The 18,043-nt window shown below is 42.7% G+C and overlaps 1 protein-coding gene and 1 long non-coding RNA gene across 6 annotated transcripts in view; one reads left to right on the top strand and one right to left on the bottom strand.

Moving 5' to 3' along the window:
* Positions 1-18,043, bottom strand: part of jmjd1cb (jumonji domain containing 1Cb) — a 144,342-nt gene that overhangs the window by 5,017 nt on the left and 121,282 nt on the right. For 3 of the 5 annotated variants that reach the window (XM_031324023.2, XM_031324025.2, XM_031324027.2), the window contains 15 exons: positions 17,188-18,043; positions 15,979-16,180; positions 12,110-12,324; positions 11,228-11,380; positions 9,818-9,907; positions 9,375-9,499; positions 8,463-8,697; positions 8,045-8,262; positions 7,395-7,751; positions 6,632-6,800; positions 5,830-5,920; positions 5,488-5,618; positions 4,687-4,809; positions 2,493-2,632; positions 674-841 (listed from right to left, as the gene is read on the bottom strand). The exon at positions 17,188-18,043 is cut by the window's right edge and continues 1,692 nt beyond it. In XM_031324023.2, coding sequence (XP_031179883.1) covers positions 674-841; positions 2,493-2,632; positions 4,687-4,809; positions 5,488-5,618; positions 5,830-5,920; positions 6,632-6,800; positions 7,395-7,751; positions 8,045-8,262; positions 8,463-8,697; positions 9,375-9,499; positions 9,818-9,907; positions 11,228-11,380; positions 12,110-12,324; positions 15,979-16,180; positions 17,188-18,043 — 3,273 coding nt within the window. Of the gene's footprint in view, positions 1-673; positions 848-2,492; positions 2,633-4,686; positions 4,810-5,487; positions 5,619-5,829; positions 5,921-6,631; positions 6,801-7,394; positions 7,752-8,044; positions 8,263-8,462; positions 8,698-9,374; positions 9,500-9,817; positions 9,908-11,227; positions 11,381-12,109; positions 12,325-15,978; positions 16,181-17,187 lie in introns of all 5 variants that reach the window. The other 2 variants (XM_035997939.1, XM_031324024.2) reach the window with 2 other exon arrangements.
* Positions 6,421-18,043, top strand: part of LOC116067548 — an 11,662-nt gene continuing 39 nt past the window's right edge. Inside the window, exons 1-2 of the long non-coding RNA XR_004109251.1 lie at positions 6,421-6,576; positions 8,777-8,781. This is a non-coding gene — a long non-coding RNA (uncharacterized LOC116067548). The remainder of the gene's footprint in view (positions 6,577-8,776; positions 8,782-18,043) is intronic.

Below are 18,043 nucleotides of genomic sequence, written 5' to 3'. Positions count from 1 at the left end.
GGAGAGAGGATGTGAGGACACGTCACTGACGCCTGGGCTCAGATAGTAGTGGACACAATCAAAGGGTCATGTCATCTTCTTTAGGTATGAAAACTGAACTACAGCATTGTGAGGTTGTGCAGAAAAAAACAGTTTATAATTAAAAATAAATAACTATATATATATATATGTTATATAAACATTATTTTCATTAACAACATTATAAATCCCATGAAATGCTCAACAATGTGATAGTCTGTCTCTCAGTACATTCCTACCCTCAGCTCAAGCCCATTGGTTCCTACTAAAGATGTAAAGCTATAAAACACCTCAACAAAATATTGCTTCATATTTAAAAAAAAAAAAATCAATTAAAGAAATTCCTAAACACTCCAGATTTCTTCACCAAGAATAATGCAAAAGCTCCACCTTAAATGTGTTGTTTGTGCCCATATGTTCCAGAATCCAGTTCAACCCTATCATTAAACCACTGACAGAAGTAAAAGTGAAGCTGAATGCACCAGAAAATGTCCTTTAATTAATGTATGCCACATTTCGGTAAGATTAAGTATTTTCATTATCTTACCAATGAGGTGATCTGTGTGTGTGTGTGTGTGTGTGTGTGTGTGTGTGTGTGTGTGTGTGTGTGTGTGTGTGTGTGTGTGCACGTCTGTGTTGTGAACATTAGATATACCTGGTGCATGGCCCCTGCTGGGATGAGTACAGAGTCTCCCAGGAATTGAACTACAGTCCAGCCCTGGACTTCGTGTTCATCCAGCAGCCGCTGACGCTGCTTCCTGCTCAGGTACAAGCCCTGCTCTCTGATTGGGTCCTGGTCCAGCGACACGTCTAATCCCTGCTCCTTATAGAGCCGAGGTGGTGGTTGGTGAGTGAGTGGGGGAAGAGAGAGGTGTTAGTGAGGCAGAGATGGGGACTCAAGTCTGAGACTCGGACTCGAGTCGCACTTAAGTTGCACTAACAGCTGACTTCAGACTTGACTCGGACTCGAGCTTCGAGACTCGTCAACAACCTGTTTTCATGCAATTATTGCTTTTTAAATCTAAATGTATTCATGTATTTCTATTTTCTTTTATTGGCGCATATACGGGGAAATGTATGACGAGCCTCATGTCCCCTGCCCTTTGCCATAATGTGCAACGTAACGCATGCGTTATGCCTTATGTGCGCGCACTCACATATTAAAAAAAATTCATTGACGATGGCGACACCAAGTCCTCCCGGAGTTGTGCCTTTTGTCATTAGTTTAGCTTTCAATAACTTGGTAAACAGTGGCAGTAAGCCAACAGCTACATGCAAGGTGTGTGGTTAAAGATAAATGATGCTGGATCAACAACATCAAACTTCATCAGGCATCTCAAAACACATCCAAATAGGTCAGTCACTCACACACTAATGTGAAAGAGACATTACATTAGCATATATCGTCACAGGTAACAAGCTAACCATCGCAAAGTGTTGTGCTAATGCTGGGAACAGGCAGATTGTATCTTTATAGTTAGTGGTTGCTGAGGCTCAGACATCCATGACGCACAGGAGGCGGGACGCACGGCTCCATCTCCCCAGGAACAAACGCCGTGTCGGGGGGGCTAACTCATGTGATGCGTAATTGATCCCGTGGATGATTTGTAGGCTATTAAGTGAACAAGGTGTACCCGGTCCACCAAACACTGGGCCGTCTTGACTGTCTTAATTCTGCACATATTTCTGTTGCTGTAGTCCTATTTACTATTTCATTATTTCATCCATGTGTGGCGCAGCGGATCCGTGCGCACTGTCACCTGCCGTGGAGACGCTGGCCTCACTAACCTCTCCTCCTCTGAGTCGGGTCTCCCTCGCGCTGGACTCAGTTTCACTGAGCGTACTAACACTTAGAAAATAAATGGCATTACATCAGTGAGTTCAAACTGCTTATTGTGCATAATTTGGACTGACACTGAGATGCATGTTGTTCTGTAACTGGTGTGGCGCTGCCACTATTCTCTTGATTTCCACTTCGACATTAGACATTTTTTTGAGTGAAAGAGACGTTACATTTAGCATATATCACCACAGATAACAAGCTAACCATCGCAAAGTGTTGTGCTAATGCTGGGAACAGGCAGATTGTATCTTTATAGTTGTATCCATATGATCTTCCTTATGTTCATATTTCACCAGGTCAGAGGGCTAGAGGGATGTGTTAAATAGACCCCATAAAATTCTTCTACAACTGATGTTGATACTGTACTGTATGGATGGTAGCTACAGGACATGCTTTGAATTCATAAAATTTAACAATACAGTGTTAGGGACAGATCAGATGGACAGAGACTTGAGACTTGACTTGGACTTGTGGCAAAAGACTTGAGACTTGACTTGAACTTTCCCCTCAAAGACTTGAGACTCGACTTGGACTTGCAAAAAATGACTTGTGAACATCTCTGTAGTGAGGTCAATATTACTACTGAAGTTTACTGCATTTTCATGTGAAACCTCTTGATCAGAGTGCTGACCTTGTGCAGGAACTCTCGGACTTTGTCCATGTCTTTGTTGAGGTAGATGTGCCACAGAGCCCCCGGTGTCTCACTGGAGTCTTTGAGCCTTCTTCGAACCCCCTCATCTAGATCCTCCTCCTCCAGGCGCTTCAACACTCCTACACACACACACACACACACACACACACGCACACACGCACACGCACACGCACACGCACACGCACACGCACACGCACACACACACACGCACACAGTGCCAGTATTATTATTTTCATTTTTTATTTTTACTTGTTTTTGTTTAGTTTTTACTGTCTTTCATGCTTTTAGCTTGATGTCTGACTTTCATACTTGTAACAGAGTATTTTTACAGTGTTTCACTAGTACTTTAGTAAAGTATCTGAATACTTCTTCCACCGCTGTAAGGACCCATAACAAAATGCCCATGACCATTCACAACGTATAACACAAACATAACTGTGTACTTTACTCCAAATGTTAATTATGGTCTGGAAATGAACAGGAACTTTTTTCAATCTCTAAATGTTCATATTTACTTCAAATAATTCAAACTACAGGCACATTGCCTGATATATTGATTCATAAAATAGATAATGTTTTCTAGCAAGGCAAAGCTACAAAAAAGGAGAACACCAGAAGAAACTGAGAATGCAATTTCGACAATCTAGCTAGTACTTAAGTGTGTTTTTTGTGGTCCAACTTCTCTGTATGTTTCTTCCATTAAGGACTAGTCAATAGAAGACTGTTACTTTCTGTTACTCTAATACACAGACCCATAAAGACACCTAAATCAGCAAGTCCACAACAGAATATACAAAGGTTAAAGTCTTGATAGGGTAAAGACAATTTAACTCTTTGAAGACAAGTATTTGGATATTTCCAAGGACGACAAGTGATGAGAGTCAGGGCCAGATGTACTAACGCTTTTGTGCCCACTTCAGGCGTATTTGTTTCGCAAAGTGCACGTAAAAGCATGGCAAGGTATGTACAAACAGGCCGCACCGAGGTAAAAGCGCAGACTGCCTGTTGCGGGAACTGAAAATGGCAAATTGCGCTTTTCCGTGTCATGCATATGCATTCACAGGAGAGTCAAGGGGACAGTGGGAGTTTCCCATAAAGAGATGGGAGGAGAAGCGTAAAGTGCACCTAATTATGTATTCTGCAGTATGTACAAAAAACGCCCATGACAGCGCGCCTCTATTTTGCGGTGAAAATTCCCCGCCTCTTAAAAGCAGGTGTAAACCAGCCGCGAGATTTCCTAGCATATGCCTCCTGGTGAAATGGCCGCAGTAATCCGAGCAAGATGAAGATAGGTCAGGGAGACGAGCTGAAAGGATTTTTGCCACAAGGATCACACTTTTTCAGCTGAGTGAACTAAAATCATTAAGCGTTACAGATTAAGCAGCCATGCAACATTACAGTTACTGGAAGAAATCAAAGATGACATTGAATCTCCGACTCAGCGTTCACATTCCATTCCAGCAGCTGTTAAGCTCCTCGGCTACATTACAAATACTGGCATCAGGATCATTTCAAACAGTCCTAGCATCAGCTGTGGGAATATGACAGTCTGCACTCAGCCGTATCATAGCACCAGTACTTAATGCTTTGCTACAGCGCAATTTACGGTATAGTGGGTGGAAAAAAGCGCTGATACATCAGCTGATGACGTAAGCTGATGTATCACAGCGTGCTCTTTCTGCGAGTTGGCCATGGTGCTGATAACGTTACATTCGCAAATGTACGTACATCTGGCCCTCAGTGTTTGTTTGCGAATCCCGGTGTTACTTATGATGAGTGGGGAGGAGAACAGTGGTCTATAGGTAACAGTAAAAAAAAAAAAGTCAGTGTCAACCTTTAATATTCAAGTACACACTATGGTTGTAGAATGTAGCTGTCACTCTTTTGTAACTGAAAACGTTCACAAGATTCAGCAGTCCCAATGAGTGCTGACAGCAGTATTTAGCTGCGGTGTTGAAGCCGCCTGCGTATTTTCCTAACACCACTGGATAGGACATCACTGTCTTTGGCTGAGATCTGACACCTTTCTCTCAACCCAGTCTGCTCCCTTTGTTCATTTCTCCTCTCTCTTCATTGTTATCCTTTCCCTCCTGTACATGGTTATTGAGAATACTTTGTTGTTAGTTGACTTAGTTTTTAAGTTGATCACTTAACCGACTCGTGTAAGCCTTACCGGTTTTGGACAGGACTCCATTGCCTTTGGCTACTCCTACATAGACCAGCACAGAGACGACATCTGAGACTTCCACATGGAGGTTGGCAGTCCCAAAGTCCTGGTCCTGAGATGCAGCTACACCTACAGGGAGACACACAACTGAATCATAAGAAGAAGGGCAGAGAAGGATTCTATCTGCAGAGCATTTTAAATGGAAACATATGGACAGCAACATTAAAAGGGTGTACATAATGCAACAGTAGAAAATGTACTCTATCTTTGGTGATCAGATAACTATCAAATCATTGTCAACTACACACATGTATGTGAGGTGAATATGAGGAGAACAATGATTTGATAGTTCAATCAACCAATAGGTCAAATCCAGATGTTTGTCAGATGTACGTACTGTATATGTACAGCATCAGTCACACCAGATTTGACAACTCTAGAGCAGGGCTACGAATACTCTCAACTTGGTAAACTACTCATTTATAAAGTTTATTTATACAGCACTTTTCACCGATAAAAATCACTAAGTGTTTCTTTTTAACTATAAACAAGGTTTGTTGACCATAAATTCCAGAACTCGTGGTAACAAGTTGGTCTTAGTGTTGAAGTGACAAAAACGTTAAAAAAAGAAAGCCTCAAAAGCATCGAAAAAAGCGTCACAAACGTCTAAAAATTCCTGGAGGGAGAACAAGTTCATAGTCGATGGGAAGACCACACAAGTTGAAGACTTTGTTATTTAACCCTTGTGAGGCTCCTCACTCATTTTTGTTTAGTTAAATCATTGCTGGTGTAAAATGTCCTCCGTACCGTAGGCACAGCAGAGTCTCGGCCCCAGATCTGGCCTGACAAAGAAAGATGGCAGGTGGGAGGCCAGGTTGAGGTTGCCTTCTGGATCAGAGTACTCTGGCAGGGGCAGGTTCTTCATCAAGTCATCATATCTGCAAAAAAAACACCTCTTTTAGATGTGCTCACAATCACTTTTTAATCATGTGTATGCATCTTAAGACCTCTGCTCAAGAAATGCATTATTATCATGAGCATTTTTAGCAATGGTTTGCATTTATGTTTTTGGTTGTAAAGCTTGAGATTCAACAGCACAGGGGTACCAGAGTGATATAGAGAGGTTAGGTGTGTATTATGTATGTGTACCTTGAGGGCATGAGGGCCATGAACTCCTCTCCAGACGGCCAGTCCTTTAGTCTGTAGACCATAGGTTCTCCATCCTTGGACTTGGGCCGCTCTGAACCGGTAAGAAGACTTTAGTTAGACTGAATCAATAATTGTTTATCACTGTTTTCTGGTTCATGGTGACATCCTCTCATGTCAGTGATGTGTGTAATAGGGCTGGGTTTTTCATTTTCATTTGAATGATCCAGTATCGATTCAAATAATCCAGAATCAATCTCTGCCTGTATCATATGACTCTAGAAGACATAAATAATCCAGTGGTACCAACTATGAAGGGGGAGAGGGGGTTAAAAAACGCTCCAAAGATACATTTTGGCGAGGGAAAACTGGCATGGCTTTTTTGAAAGGGGTCCCTTGGACTCTCATCTCAATATATCTGAATGAAATACTCGACTAGAGTATACAAGAGTCTGTAGAGTTGCACTTTATTGGGTTGACTTCTGTAATATGTTCATGTTAAATAAAAGAACATTAATGTGACTGCCTTGGGGTTAATTCTTAATGTAAACATTGATACTTTTAATAATATACCAGGTTAGAGGGAACCTTGTACATTTGTAGAATCTATATCATATCCAAGTAAAATAGGTTTTGCAACTGAAATATCCCTTATCAAATTGTTATTGAATCAAATCGTAAATCGAATCGGGAGCTTGTGAATCGGAATCAAATCAATTCAGGAAATCAGTGACAATACCCAGCCCTAGTGTGTAAGCAGCCATCTAATCAATCAAACGGTGAAACCAGGTGGACGTGAACTCACTAGTGATGTCCTCAAATCCGTCCCAGAACTCCTTGATCCCAGAGTTGGACACAACCTGGTCTTTACAATTCAGGAGGTCTCCCTGATGGTCTGCAAACTCCTGGTTGAAGGAGTCAGCTTTCCACAGGCCGCCATTCAGTCGCTTATGGATCCCTGACACCAACACAGGCTAGACAAACACAAAACCATTCACATGGCTGTCATTACCACTAATGACTTTACTAACGGCTACTGATACAGCACTGTTACTATGGCTATAGTCTTGCATTGCCAGACCCTCCTCCCCAGCGCTGCGGAGGAGGGTCTGGCTAGTCCACACAACATTGGGGATGGGTGAAAAACATGCTCTGGTTTATTGGCATTTCTTTAAACCAATCACAATCGTCTTGGGCGGCGCTAAGCACCGGACGGAGCCACGGTGCCTCTGCAAAATAGCCTCAGGAAGGAACTTGTTTTGGTGGAACGTGTACGTTCAAAAGTAGTTTTAGTCGTGCAACAGAAAACTAAGATTGGACAGATAGTCTAGCTAGCTGTCTGGATTTATCCTGCAGAGATCTGAGAAAAGGTTAACCATAGTCCTCAGAAATCCTCCAGAGTTTAGAACGCCAACACAAAGAAAGAGGAAGGGGACAGACATCCGGCCGAAAAGAGTGACATCCGGTGGAATTTCTGGCGGCACCGGAGCAATCGCGGAAGTGGAACGTCGTGGATATAGACTATAATGGCTACTACTGCTGCTACTGTAAGTAGGACTGATGTGTACCTGTCCTTGTTTCCAGCACTCTCTGAACAGCTTCCAGTTGTTCTGGTTGCTGTGATCTTTGAGCCACAGTAACCGTCTGTTGTTTAACCAGCAGTGGGGAATATCTGGATACTGATTGGTTGATTCTTCTGGCACTGCTGCAGTAACATGCGCTGACTTCTTCCTGTCTGGTTTGGCATCCTCAGTAATAGCAGGGACAGGGATGTTGTTGTTGTTGTTGTTGCCTGGGGCGACAGGCTCCTGCTTGATTGACAGTTTGGTGGTGATGCTCTGCCGACTGGCAGGGATTTTATTCTCAACTACTGAAGCAATGATGTCATCAAGGATATTGGGCATGGTCCTCCCACCTTTCCCAGTCTATAGAAAGAAAGGAAGCAAGAGGAAGAAACAATATTTAAAAAAAATTTCTTTCAAAATTTGGGAAACTGAAGCTGTACTTTGCAGTGTATATTGACAGGACTAGGTGGTACAGGTGCAATGTTGTCGCTGCCTTTGTAGAATGAATTATCTTTGTGTACATATTACACACATTTGATTTACAGTGCCACTCAGGTGGGGTATGCTTTACCTAGGCAGCAAAGCAGATGAAACGGTGACAAACCAATAATGTTCAATCCTCAATTACATCAGAAACATGTCAATGTGTGTACCTGTGACGCAGTCGAGTAGACTGGTGCAAAGGCAATTCCTGCATCAGTGGAGCCCAGCTTCAGCTTCCCTGCTGTGGTGGTGAGCAGATCTCTGAGTGTGGAGCCCTGCTCTGTACTATTCGCCACCAGTGAGGTGGTTTTACACTGCTGCAGGACCTCCAGGCTGTCCCCGTCCTTGTCCTCCTTGACCGATTTACCAAGCAGCACAGACTTGTTTTCTGTTAGAAAAAGCGGAGGAAGAGGTTACTAACTATACACTATCTGGAGGTGAAATATACATAATGACTTCATTAGGGAACAGGATCATTTAGAATAAATCTGTAACAATATTGAATGATTACAAGTGTACTGACTACAACTTTACAACCTAATACAATCCATAATCCCTCTACTACCTCATGGCTTCCCTTCCCCTCACCTTTCTTCTCCTCCCTGGATTTCTGCTCTGCCAGGTCAGCCAGGAAGTGCAGAGGGGACTGGGACTCGGGCGGGGTGACAGGAGCACTTCCTGCGTCGCTGCCTGGACTGCTTCCTCCACCGCGCCCTCCGTTAGTCTCAGCCTTGGTTCCTCCCTGGTCAGAGTTCTGCTGAGAGCCCGGCTCAGCTTTCACCAGGGATAGTTTGTTACTGTGGTTCAGGACGTTCTGCAGAACCTGGCAGAGAAAGGTGAGGGTTAAAGGTTAACAGAAGACTGACAAGCTCAGCTGGTTATCAAACTTGACAATGGGTTAGAGAGGGTGACAAGTCACTGTGATAAAGTTTCCCACTTAAAAGTTTCTCATCTCTCTCAAAAGTGCTCATCCCCCAGATACTGTACTACAACATGTATAACTACTGTACCTGATGTATTCAGTACTCTATGAATCCAATTCACAGACATATTTTGCATGTATATACGTATAAATCTAATAAAATGGAAAATTCATAACTTGTGTTGTGTTTTGTGTTTTGGTGTTTTAGCAGTTAATTGCATTAATTTGTCCTCTCTGCTCCAGATGGAAAATGGCACATTAATAACATCAATAACAACACTGCAAGCAGTGAGACTCATCAAATCATTTGTATTGTATTTCTAAGGGACAGTGGCTGTTGCACACAAACACATTTTACGTGGTTTCAACAGGGCAAAACTAAATTTATTTATTGAACGTTATTTCAAATCTTGGGTTACTCTTGTTTGACTTGTGCTGATACAGTTTTGCCCTGTTGGTTGAATAAAAAGACTTACATTGAGTCAACCTGCCATTCGTTGTACAGTACCTAAGACCTAATATCATAACGTCTGTTACGGCCCTCTACAACGGACAGGAGCTGGAATAGTCAGTAGTACCTGTGAGACTCCGTTGGTGGCTGGTAGTTTGGTGAGGAGGTTCTGCTTGTTGGTGCAGGGGCAGTGGGATTTGATGTTGTGTTTCTCTCTCAGAGAGTGCATGGAAGTCACTAACTCTGTCAGCACTGAAACATCAAGAAGAAATTTAACATAACATTTAACATAACATTTCAGAAAAAACCTGGACCTTTGTTAAAATGGAACATGGTCCAGTAGTTATTGCATTACTGCAGTAACATAATGCCTGCCACTGGTTGAGCTCATCACCCAAAATAAACGACTTGTTGACTTCTTCAGTCCAAAAATATCACTATCAACTATCTACTCTATCTACTGTACGTGTTCAAGAAATGGCAAGACAAAGCAGCAAAGAGATACAGAGGACCATGGAATGCAGACACGGTGTAAACAGAAAGATAAAGAGACTAGAGTGTGTACTGTACCTGTGCCAGGTATGATCTGTGTGGGCATCAGGTGTTTGTGATCGTGGGGTTGGCCTTTCACACACTTAAGCCAGCCGTATAGTTCTTTATCTGATCACAGAAAGAGAGACATAAGTCAGTTGCTGTATAAACATCACAATTATCATAAAACTGTGTTGAGAGTGATTTATGGTTCTGCGGAGGCTCCACGCAGAGCTTTCTCCGTAGCATATGTAAGTGGTCTGAAGTTTATACTTGTGTGTGCATTGATCTCTTTAAGAGAATAGCAGGGCCGGCATGTGTGTGTGTGTGTGTGTGGGGAGTGTGTGGTAGAGTGAGTGAGAGAGTGACAGCAATTAGCTTTGGACTCTAGAGTCATAGTGAGAGAAACAAAGTGTCTCCCCTGTTCTTTCTGACCACGGGGGGAAATCTGGAGCAGGAGAAGTTAACCCTCTCCTTGATTTCATGTTGTCTATGGAGAAGGAGAACCAGGAAATGAGTCGGGGGGGTGGGGGGGGGGAATGCAACGCTACCAAGCCACGGCTGAGTGACGTGCGTCGCCGCGACATGTAGTTACATTTTTCGAGAGGTGCACGATTTTTCGAGAGGTGCACGTCAGGCTACGGCGTAGGGTCCAGCTCAGGGTCGGTATCTCCACGTACCTACGTAGCCATTTATCGCAGAAGCATAAATCACGCTTTAGCCTGCAGCAAACTGATGAGTACTATGATGTCAGTGCTGTTCAGTTCTTCATTGTCTTTAGAAATGAATCTGGCGATACATTCTCCTACTTAAATTTAGATCAGTGGTTCTTGAACTCACTAAATGCTGATTTAAATGACTAACAGAGGTGTCATACAGAGCATTATGCATACAAGAGCATTATGTTTACATGCACATAAGGAAACAGGTTACTTTGGGAAAGGTTATACAGGAAATTGTACTTGTGTATTTGCATTGTAATAGTCTGGTTACTGTAAATACATGTTTGCATGCCCCAAACAAGTCAGAAAAAGAACCTCTGATCAACAGTTTAACAGAAGTAGTTGTCAGGTAGTGTTCAGGCTCAGATTTTGTGTTTAGATTTCTATAAAATCTATCTATAATAATATAATATAATTATATATAATAATATATCTATAAAAATATTTTTGGGGGTCTGGAACCTGAACCAAGCCGGGATGCCAGTAAAAAAAAAAAAGGAAAAGTACAGGACAAAAAATGTGTTCTAAAGAAATAAGTCCAACTTGACATTTTAGACTTGCTGTATGATCTTTGAGACTACCTTTGATATGGGGGTTATCCTGGCTGGACTGGTAGCAGTCAGTTCACTGGCTTTCTGAGATATGAGTGCATGCAAGAATCCCTGTTTAGCCTGTTCGTCTAGCCTCTCACTTGGCTGCTAACTGTCCAAACATACACACAACTGACCTTTGGAGCTCCTTCTCTCCTTGGCCTTGTAGCAGTCCAAGCAGACAACGAAGCCACATTTCTGACAGACCCAGTGGATGTTGAAGAGTGTTGCCTCGCAGGCGTCACACATCTCCCTCACCCCCCTCACCGCTCGCTTCCACGCCAGCTTGGCTGAAACACACAAAAATTAGATGTGTTTAAAAACATACTTAGGGTTATTTAATTACAGTGACTACGTTTATATGCACATAATAGTTCGTTTGTTGCCCTTATTCCGAAAAAGACGATATTCTAAGCTGTTTAAATGGCTAATGAAAGTTAATATTCCACTAATATTCCTGTTTACATGCAGCCGTGCAAAATACGACTTCTTAAGTTTTCCAGCAGTGGTGGACTTGTTGGAGCGTGCGAACACAGCGTCCCTTTTTCATTCCTTCAACCAGCTTCTTGAAAAGGCCGGCGTAGCGATGTGTGCTCATATCCAAAAACTTGTTGGTATCCAAGTCCTTGATAATGTTGCATGTTGATAACATGTTAATACTGTGTAAAAGTAGCTGTGTCTGCAGCCTTGCAAACTGTTGGCTGGTTAGTTTGTATACAGCAACCATAGCAACGCACAGAGCTGACCATGAGCTGTAAACAGGCAAGAGGCCGTAAACTTTGGCAAAAATCACGATTGAGACACATATTCTGAATGCGCTGTATACATGTCCAAAGAATGCCTCTAAAACCTGAATAATACCGGAACATCCCACATCTTAATCAGAAAATGTTATATTCGGAAAAAGGCCTTATTAGGAATATCCAACCGGAATATGCTGTTTACATGACTTGTATCATATTCGTAATAATAATAGTGGAATATTGGTGTGCATGTAAACGTAGTGTGTGACAGCTTACCATCCTTCTTGACCCAGGTGGCTGCAGTATTCTCAGTCACAACCATCTGACAGAACTTATCTCCTATGAAGCTGAGGATGTACTTGGCTGTGGTTTGGTCCAGGTGGCTCTCCTCCATCAGCCCAGGGACCCACAGGGCCAGTGCTTCATCATCAAACTGGTCCGGAGTGGAGAAGCCATCCATCCGGATGACTCCATTTTTACTGAAGGAAAGCCTGGATGGGAGGAAACGGGTTATTAGCACACAAATAACACATGTCGATAAATGTGATAAGCATCCTTCGTGACCACTGGGGACACCCAGATAATAATAAAATACTTGGGACTCATACAGCATGATGGAGACGACTGAAAGCCTCTTTTGCACACTATGCACCACAACACACGTTTGTATGCTGTTTAAACTGCTGTTCGAATATTTAAGCCCTCACAGTGCTGCTCAATTAGAAAAGCTAATAGTGTCACACACCTTATTAAATTTCTAGCTGACGCCAAGAGACCGACTGTATGACTACTTTATTTTATAAAAAATAGGAAAGGCAAAGTGACTACTCTGCTGTCAGAAAGGGAGATTGAGAAACGTCACCAGTCAAACTGTGGTAAATATTGGATTTAGCTGCTGCGTTTGTCAACTTACATCACCACTCTGTAGTTGTCTTACCAATACAGATTATAATCCTGTATCTGACAGAAATTGGACAAATTGTACTACAAAAAATAGTACTTGCATGATTTTGAAATTAAATATAAATATGTGTGCTGCTGTCCTGCTCATCCCATATTTATATGTCATTTCAAAATGTTGCAGCCATTGGAAGTCACAAAGAATGCAAAACATAGTCCCAACAATCCTTACACCTGCTGCATATTCAAAGGATGCAGTGGAGACGGCACCTGCAAATATTACTATGAGGGGTATACTGTGGGCCTTTCCCATTTTGTGCATCCCTGATTCCTCTCCTCGATTCCCCTCCTCACGTCTTAGTCCCACCCACAGGAGATTCGAGCTGAGGAAGAGCCCCGAGGGGAGAGGAGTTGAGGAATCAGCCATTTAACAAACACAAGACATCTCTGCCTCCGAGCCGTCAATTAAATATGACGAGCAGCATCACTGCATCAGCTGTCATCGTTTTGTCATACACTACATTTTATGATCTCTGTCAATTCACGTGGATGAGAATGTTTTTATTTGTTGTATTTAACACACACACACACACACACAACACACACACACACACACACACACACACACACACAGCCTACTGTATACAGTATATTTATAATAGCCTATGGCCTACATACACATGGCTATATATTTAGTGTAACACTACAAATGTTTGTATGAAAAGAACTATACAAATATAAAGGCTAGGCATATATTATACACACACAAAGGCACTATCTGCGTGGATCGGCTCTTTATCTGAATAAGCTTAACATCTCCCACCTTCCACACACCTGAATGAATTATTTTCTCTGATTTAGAGACCCGCATGGACATTTAACTCGGTTGTCCCTGCAGGCTCCGTTGCTTTTTACATGATGTATTTTATTAATGTATAAGTGTTTTCTATAACAATTTACTTTAATGATTAGAGATGCTGTTTGTAAAAGTTTCAATGCATGCAGAAATGCCACTGCAGCTGATATCGTCGGATATTTAAGCAGCAAACAGTTTTCTTTTGTCTCTCTCTCTCCTCCTCCTCCTCCTCCTCCTCCTCTCACCCTGGCACGCCTCTTTGTTTACATGCGGCGGGTGAAAAGTCTTCTGCAAGGATACATCAGCGTATCCTCGATTTTAACTCCTCGGAGGAGCCTCCTCTAGGGTTGGGCACCGAACGTCGATACTTTTATGGCACCGAAAATAATTATTTATCTTTCGGTGCCAAATTTCAGTTCCAAAAGTGTCTGAGCGCGTAAGCGCAAGCTTATCTGTCCTCTCTGCATATTGACACAGAGCGGAGCTCCGATTGACACACGCGCGCGTGCGCAGAGGTGCAACGGAGTAAACTACGTCGGCTCTGCAGTTTTGTTGAAGTCACAGTGAGTCACGGCAATGCCTATAAAGTGGTTTCAAGTGTGGTATCAAAACTTCACGCAGACAGCTGATATTAATGTATAATTAAGAGCCGAAAGCAGTCGCGGTGCTGTTGTTTTACACTTCCTCTGAGACAAGCAGGCACAACGGTGGTTTCTCTGCCCTGGTGACTGACTGACAGGCTGAGGTTGTAGGGCAAGGCAACTCTATTTATACAGCACCTTTCAGCAACAAGGCAATTCAATTACATTCCTTTGCACTTAAGTTAGTTCTCCATTAGTTCAATGTTGACAACAGGGCAGTCACCAAGTTTATTGTTAAAGGTTTGTGTCATTATGCAGTTTGCACTAAAAAGTCTTTGTTCTTTACATTCCTTAGCATTTTAGTTAGTTCAATATTAGCCTGTACACAATGTCATTTGTTTATTTATTTATTATTTATAATATGTTCATGTTGTGGCAAAAAGGTTTCTCTTTTTTTGTTAATTTTTAAAGTTGGGATTGATACCAATCCTGAGCATCTGACTGGCGCACCCCTAACCAAAAGCACAACCAGTGTTATTAATGTTACTTTGAGTGAGCAGTGTTACCAGAATTTTTTAATTTTGATAACTGTTTTGATTCACAATTAAGGTGGAAAAAAAAAGTTTTGTGTTTAATGTATTTTTGGTGATGTTGAAATGGGTTTTAAAACATATCGTTAAGGAACTGGCATCGAAATTGAGGTATTGAAATTGGCACCGGATTGAAAGATTTTGAACGATGCCCAGCCCTAGCCTCCTCGATGCTCGATCCTCACAACTCGATGTGCATTTCAGGAATTGGGACGTCCTTCAACATGGCGCGCTGAGAACGATTTCCGGGTCACACGCTGTAGTATCGAGGATCAAGGAGGTACAAATTTAGGAAATGGGAATGTGTCAAAAAGTAGTGCATATGCATTGATTTACTGGCTTCTAGATGAGCCATCTCTCTGTAAACCCACCCTTGTCTATGGTGTCCTCAGACAACCCAGTCAGCTCAGGTGAATCGGTTTATAAAATCCCTACTGGGGCAGACAGGGAGGAGGTGAGAGAGGGTGACAGAGAGAGCAAGAAATAGAAGGGGAGGGGGAGACGGAGCGATTGCAACAGCAGCAGCAGTCCTGCAGTGAGGAAAAGATTATAGAGTAGAAAATCCTCTTTGGCAGATTTACCCTGTTAGACCCCAGACTGCAACTGCTGCTTATCCGACTCAAGTGTGTGTGTGTGTGTGTGTGTGTGTGTGTGTGTGTGTGTGTGTGTGTGTGTGTGTGTGTGTGTGTGTGTGTGTGTGTGTGTGTGTGTGTTTAATGTGCATTCACAGTAAATGTGCGCAGAAACACAGACAGAGGCAGTACATACTTTACAAGCCATATCATTAATAATCTATGTGTTTTTCCAGGGCAGAATTTTTGGTGAAAACTCTCTCCTCTCTCTCCATCTGTGTTATTCGATTTTGACATGTAGCCTCTAAAACAAGAACTCCAAGGTTTGCTCTCTTTACAGAAAAGGGTAAAAGACTGACTGGTTTCTTAGTAGCAGTTTTTCCTTGCCTCTGTTGCTCAGTGCTTGCTCATGGGGGAAAGTTGTGTCTCTGTAAATTAAAGAGCATGGTCTAGAGATCTCTACATGAAGGAAGCAAAGTATCTAAGGTGGTGTTTGAGGAGGAATCGGGGGCTTATTACAGCTGCAATTGTAAGTGTAGTCATGTCTAACAGTCACAGTAAAGGAAACCAGAATAAACCATTAGAATTACGGCAAATTACAGAAACGTTTAGGGAAAGAAAAAAATGCAAAGTTGACAAGTTTTACCGTCTGAAATAGTAGAAGCGACAGAAAACAGGAGAATGTGTCGGCTCCTCTCCCTTCTTGCTGCGGACCACCCTGCACTCCCGACACTTCTGCAGGTTGGGTCCAATTTCAGCACACGAGTCATCCTGCAGGAAAGACTCCGCGGTCTGCTTCAGCTTCTTCACCTTCCTCCAGTCTTTCAGGACAGAGCGGGGGATCCCATCTGAGAAGAGTGGTGCCCAATATCAAGATACTGACAGTACCTACATTATATTATGATTAATAAAAAGTTGCTTATGAACTTGGTGTCATTGACATCAAAACATAACAACATAAAAAATACCAAAAGAGAGAAGATTTTTTACACTTAGAAAATTGAACATTTTAGCTTCACGTACCCAATAAGTTTTGGATTCAAACATACAGTACATGTAACAATTCAGTATCAACCCTTTACATCATTCTGGACATTTGTTTCTTCTCACCACTGTGGCAGCAAGAAAGATGGAGAAGGAAGATTAAATCTACTATTTTCACTTCTTTTCTTTTTTAAATCCAGGAATACTGAATTAGAGATACACAAAAAATTCTTGTGTAAAAGTTTATGGGGGTAAAAGGTGACACGTCTTGCTGTGTACAGTAGGCGTAGTAGGTATGAACAGTGAATGTATCTATGAACAACTATTGTTTGTGTGAATCAAAGTCTGATACTGTAGCTCTTCTTCCTCAGAATCAGAAAAGGTATGTGCCATAGAGCTCCATTGTTGACCAAAAACTAAAAAACACATTGAGTCACACTGATGCACTGGGTGACATGTTTCTTCATTACAATGAACACACACACTTTAGTTGATTTTGACTCAATCCCACACACACAGTCCAGCTTCCACAAATACTCACTAGAGCACCAAATGTGAATTAATCTGCCACTGAAAATAGTCCCCAACAAATGCACAATTTACTCCTGTTTGAGTAAAAATTGTTAAAAACTACAGTGTTCAGCTGTTTTAGAAAATGACTGAGCTTAAAAAAAAAATATATATATATATATATATGGGTATATTATATTGTGATGGGTTTTTAAATGATTTACTGTGTGCATTTAGTTGGAACCAATAGGCTTGGGGCTGAGAGCCACAGACAGAGTAGGGAAGAGACCAATTAACACAGAACATTGCTAGCCTGTGTTTAATCCTGGGAAACTTATTTAGACAAGGCTGTCAGACTTACTGCTGCTGGCTAGTTTGAGTTTAGTCTTCTCTCGGGCCGATCTGAAGATGCCATTGGGCTTCACGTCATCTTCATCCTTTTCGTTGTCTCCTTTCTTCTTGGCCATATCATTCTGCTTCTTCTTGTAGGTGGGTTTAGGCTGACGCTTGGCTCTGCCTTCCATCTTGCTCTCACTGGCATCAGAGTCATCTCCCCCGCTCTCTGAACCCGACTCGTATGACCGTTTGTTCCCTCGCCTTGATGAGGGAGCTGCTTTCCTCTCCTCCCCTCCTCCTCCTCCCACCTTCTCCTCCAGCTGCCTCTCTCGCTCCACTTTGCTTGCACTGTCTTTGCTCATCTCCACCTCACTGGAGGTGGAGGCGCTGAGATTGACTGTACAGGGTTTGATCATTTCTGCCATGGCTGAGGTGTTACTTGTGCTGGTGGTGGTGGTGGTGGTGGTGCTGGGCAGTTTCTCCGGTTTAGTATTGGTGGAGCATACAGTGGCAGTTGTGTTCCTGTCCTCCTCTGAGTGCCGGGTTAACCAGGCTTTCTTCAGCTTGTGGTAGTTACTGGGCTGCCCGCTGCTTGTTGAGGCTGGTCCAGAGCTCTGGCCGTTGGGCAGGGGACTGGACTTGCCCGTTGTTGTGCTCCCGCTTGCCGAGATGCCACCACTGATGTCGACTGAAGACGACGAGGCTTGGCTGGGGGGTGGAGGGGGCGAGTTGTGAATGGGGGTTTTGTCAACTGAATCCACAGGTAGGAAGCAGTTTCCAGTTGCGATGGATGTTGGAGCAGTGGAAAAGTTGCTTCTGGATTGGGCGGCAGCCAAGGCCGCTTTGTGCTTCTTAAGGTGGACAAAGGAGGAGGAGTAAGG

Source organism: Sander lucioperca, chromosome 22, assembly GCF_008315115.2.
Source record: "Sander lucioperca isolate FBNREF2018 chromosome 22, SLUC_FBN_1.2, whole genome shotgun sequence".
NCBI lineage: Eukaryota > Metazoa > Chordata > Actinopteri > Perciformes > Percidae > Sander > Sander lucioperca.
The sequence above is the reverse complement of the archived record's forward strand: the minus strand, read 5'-3'. Positions and strand labels throughout refer to the sequence as shown.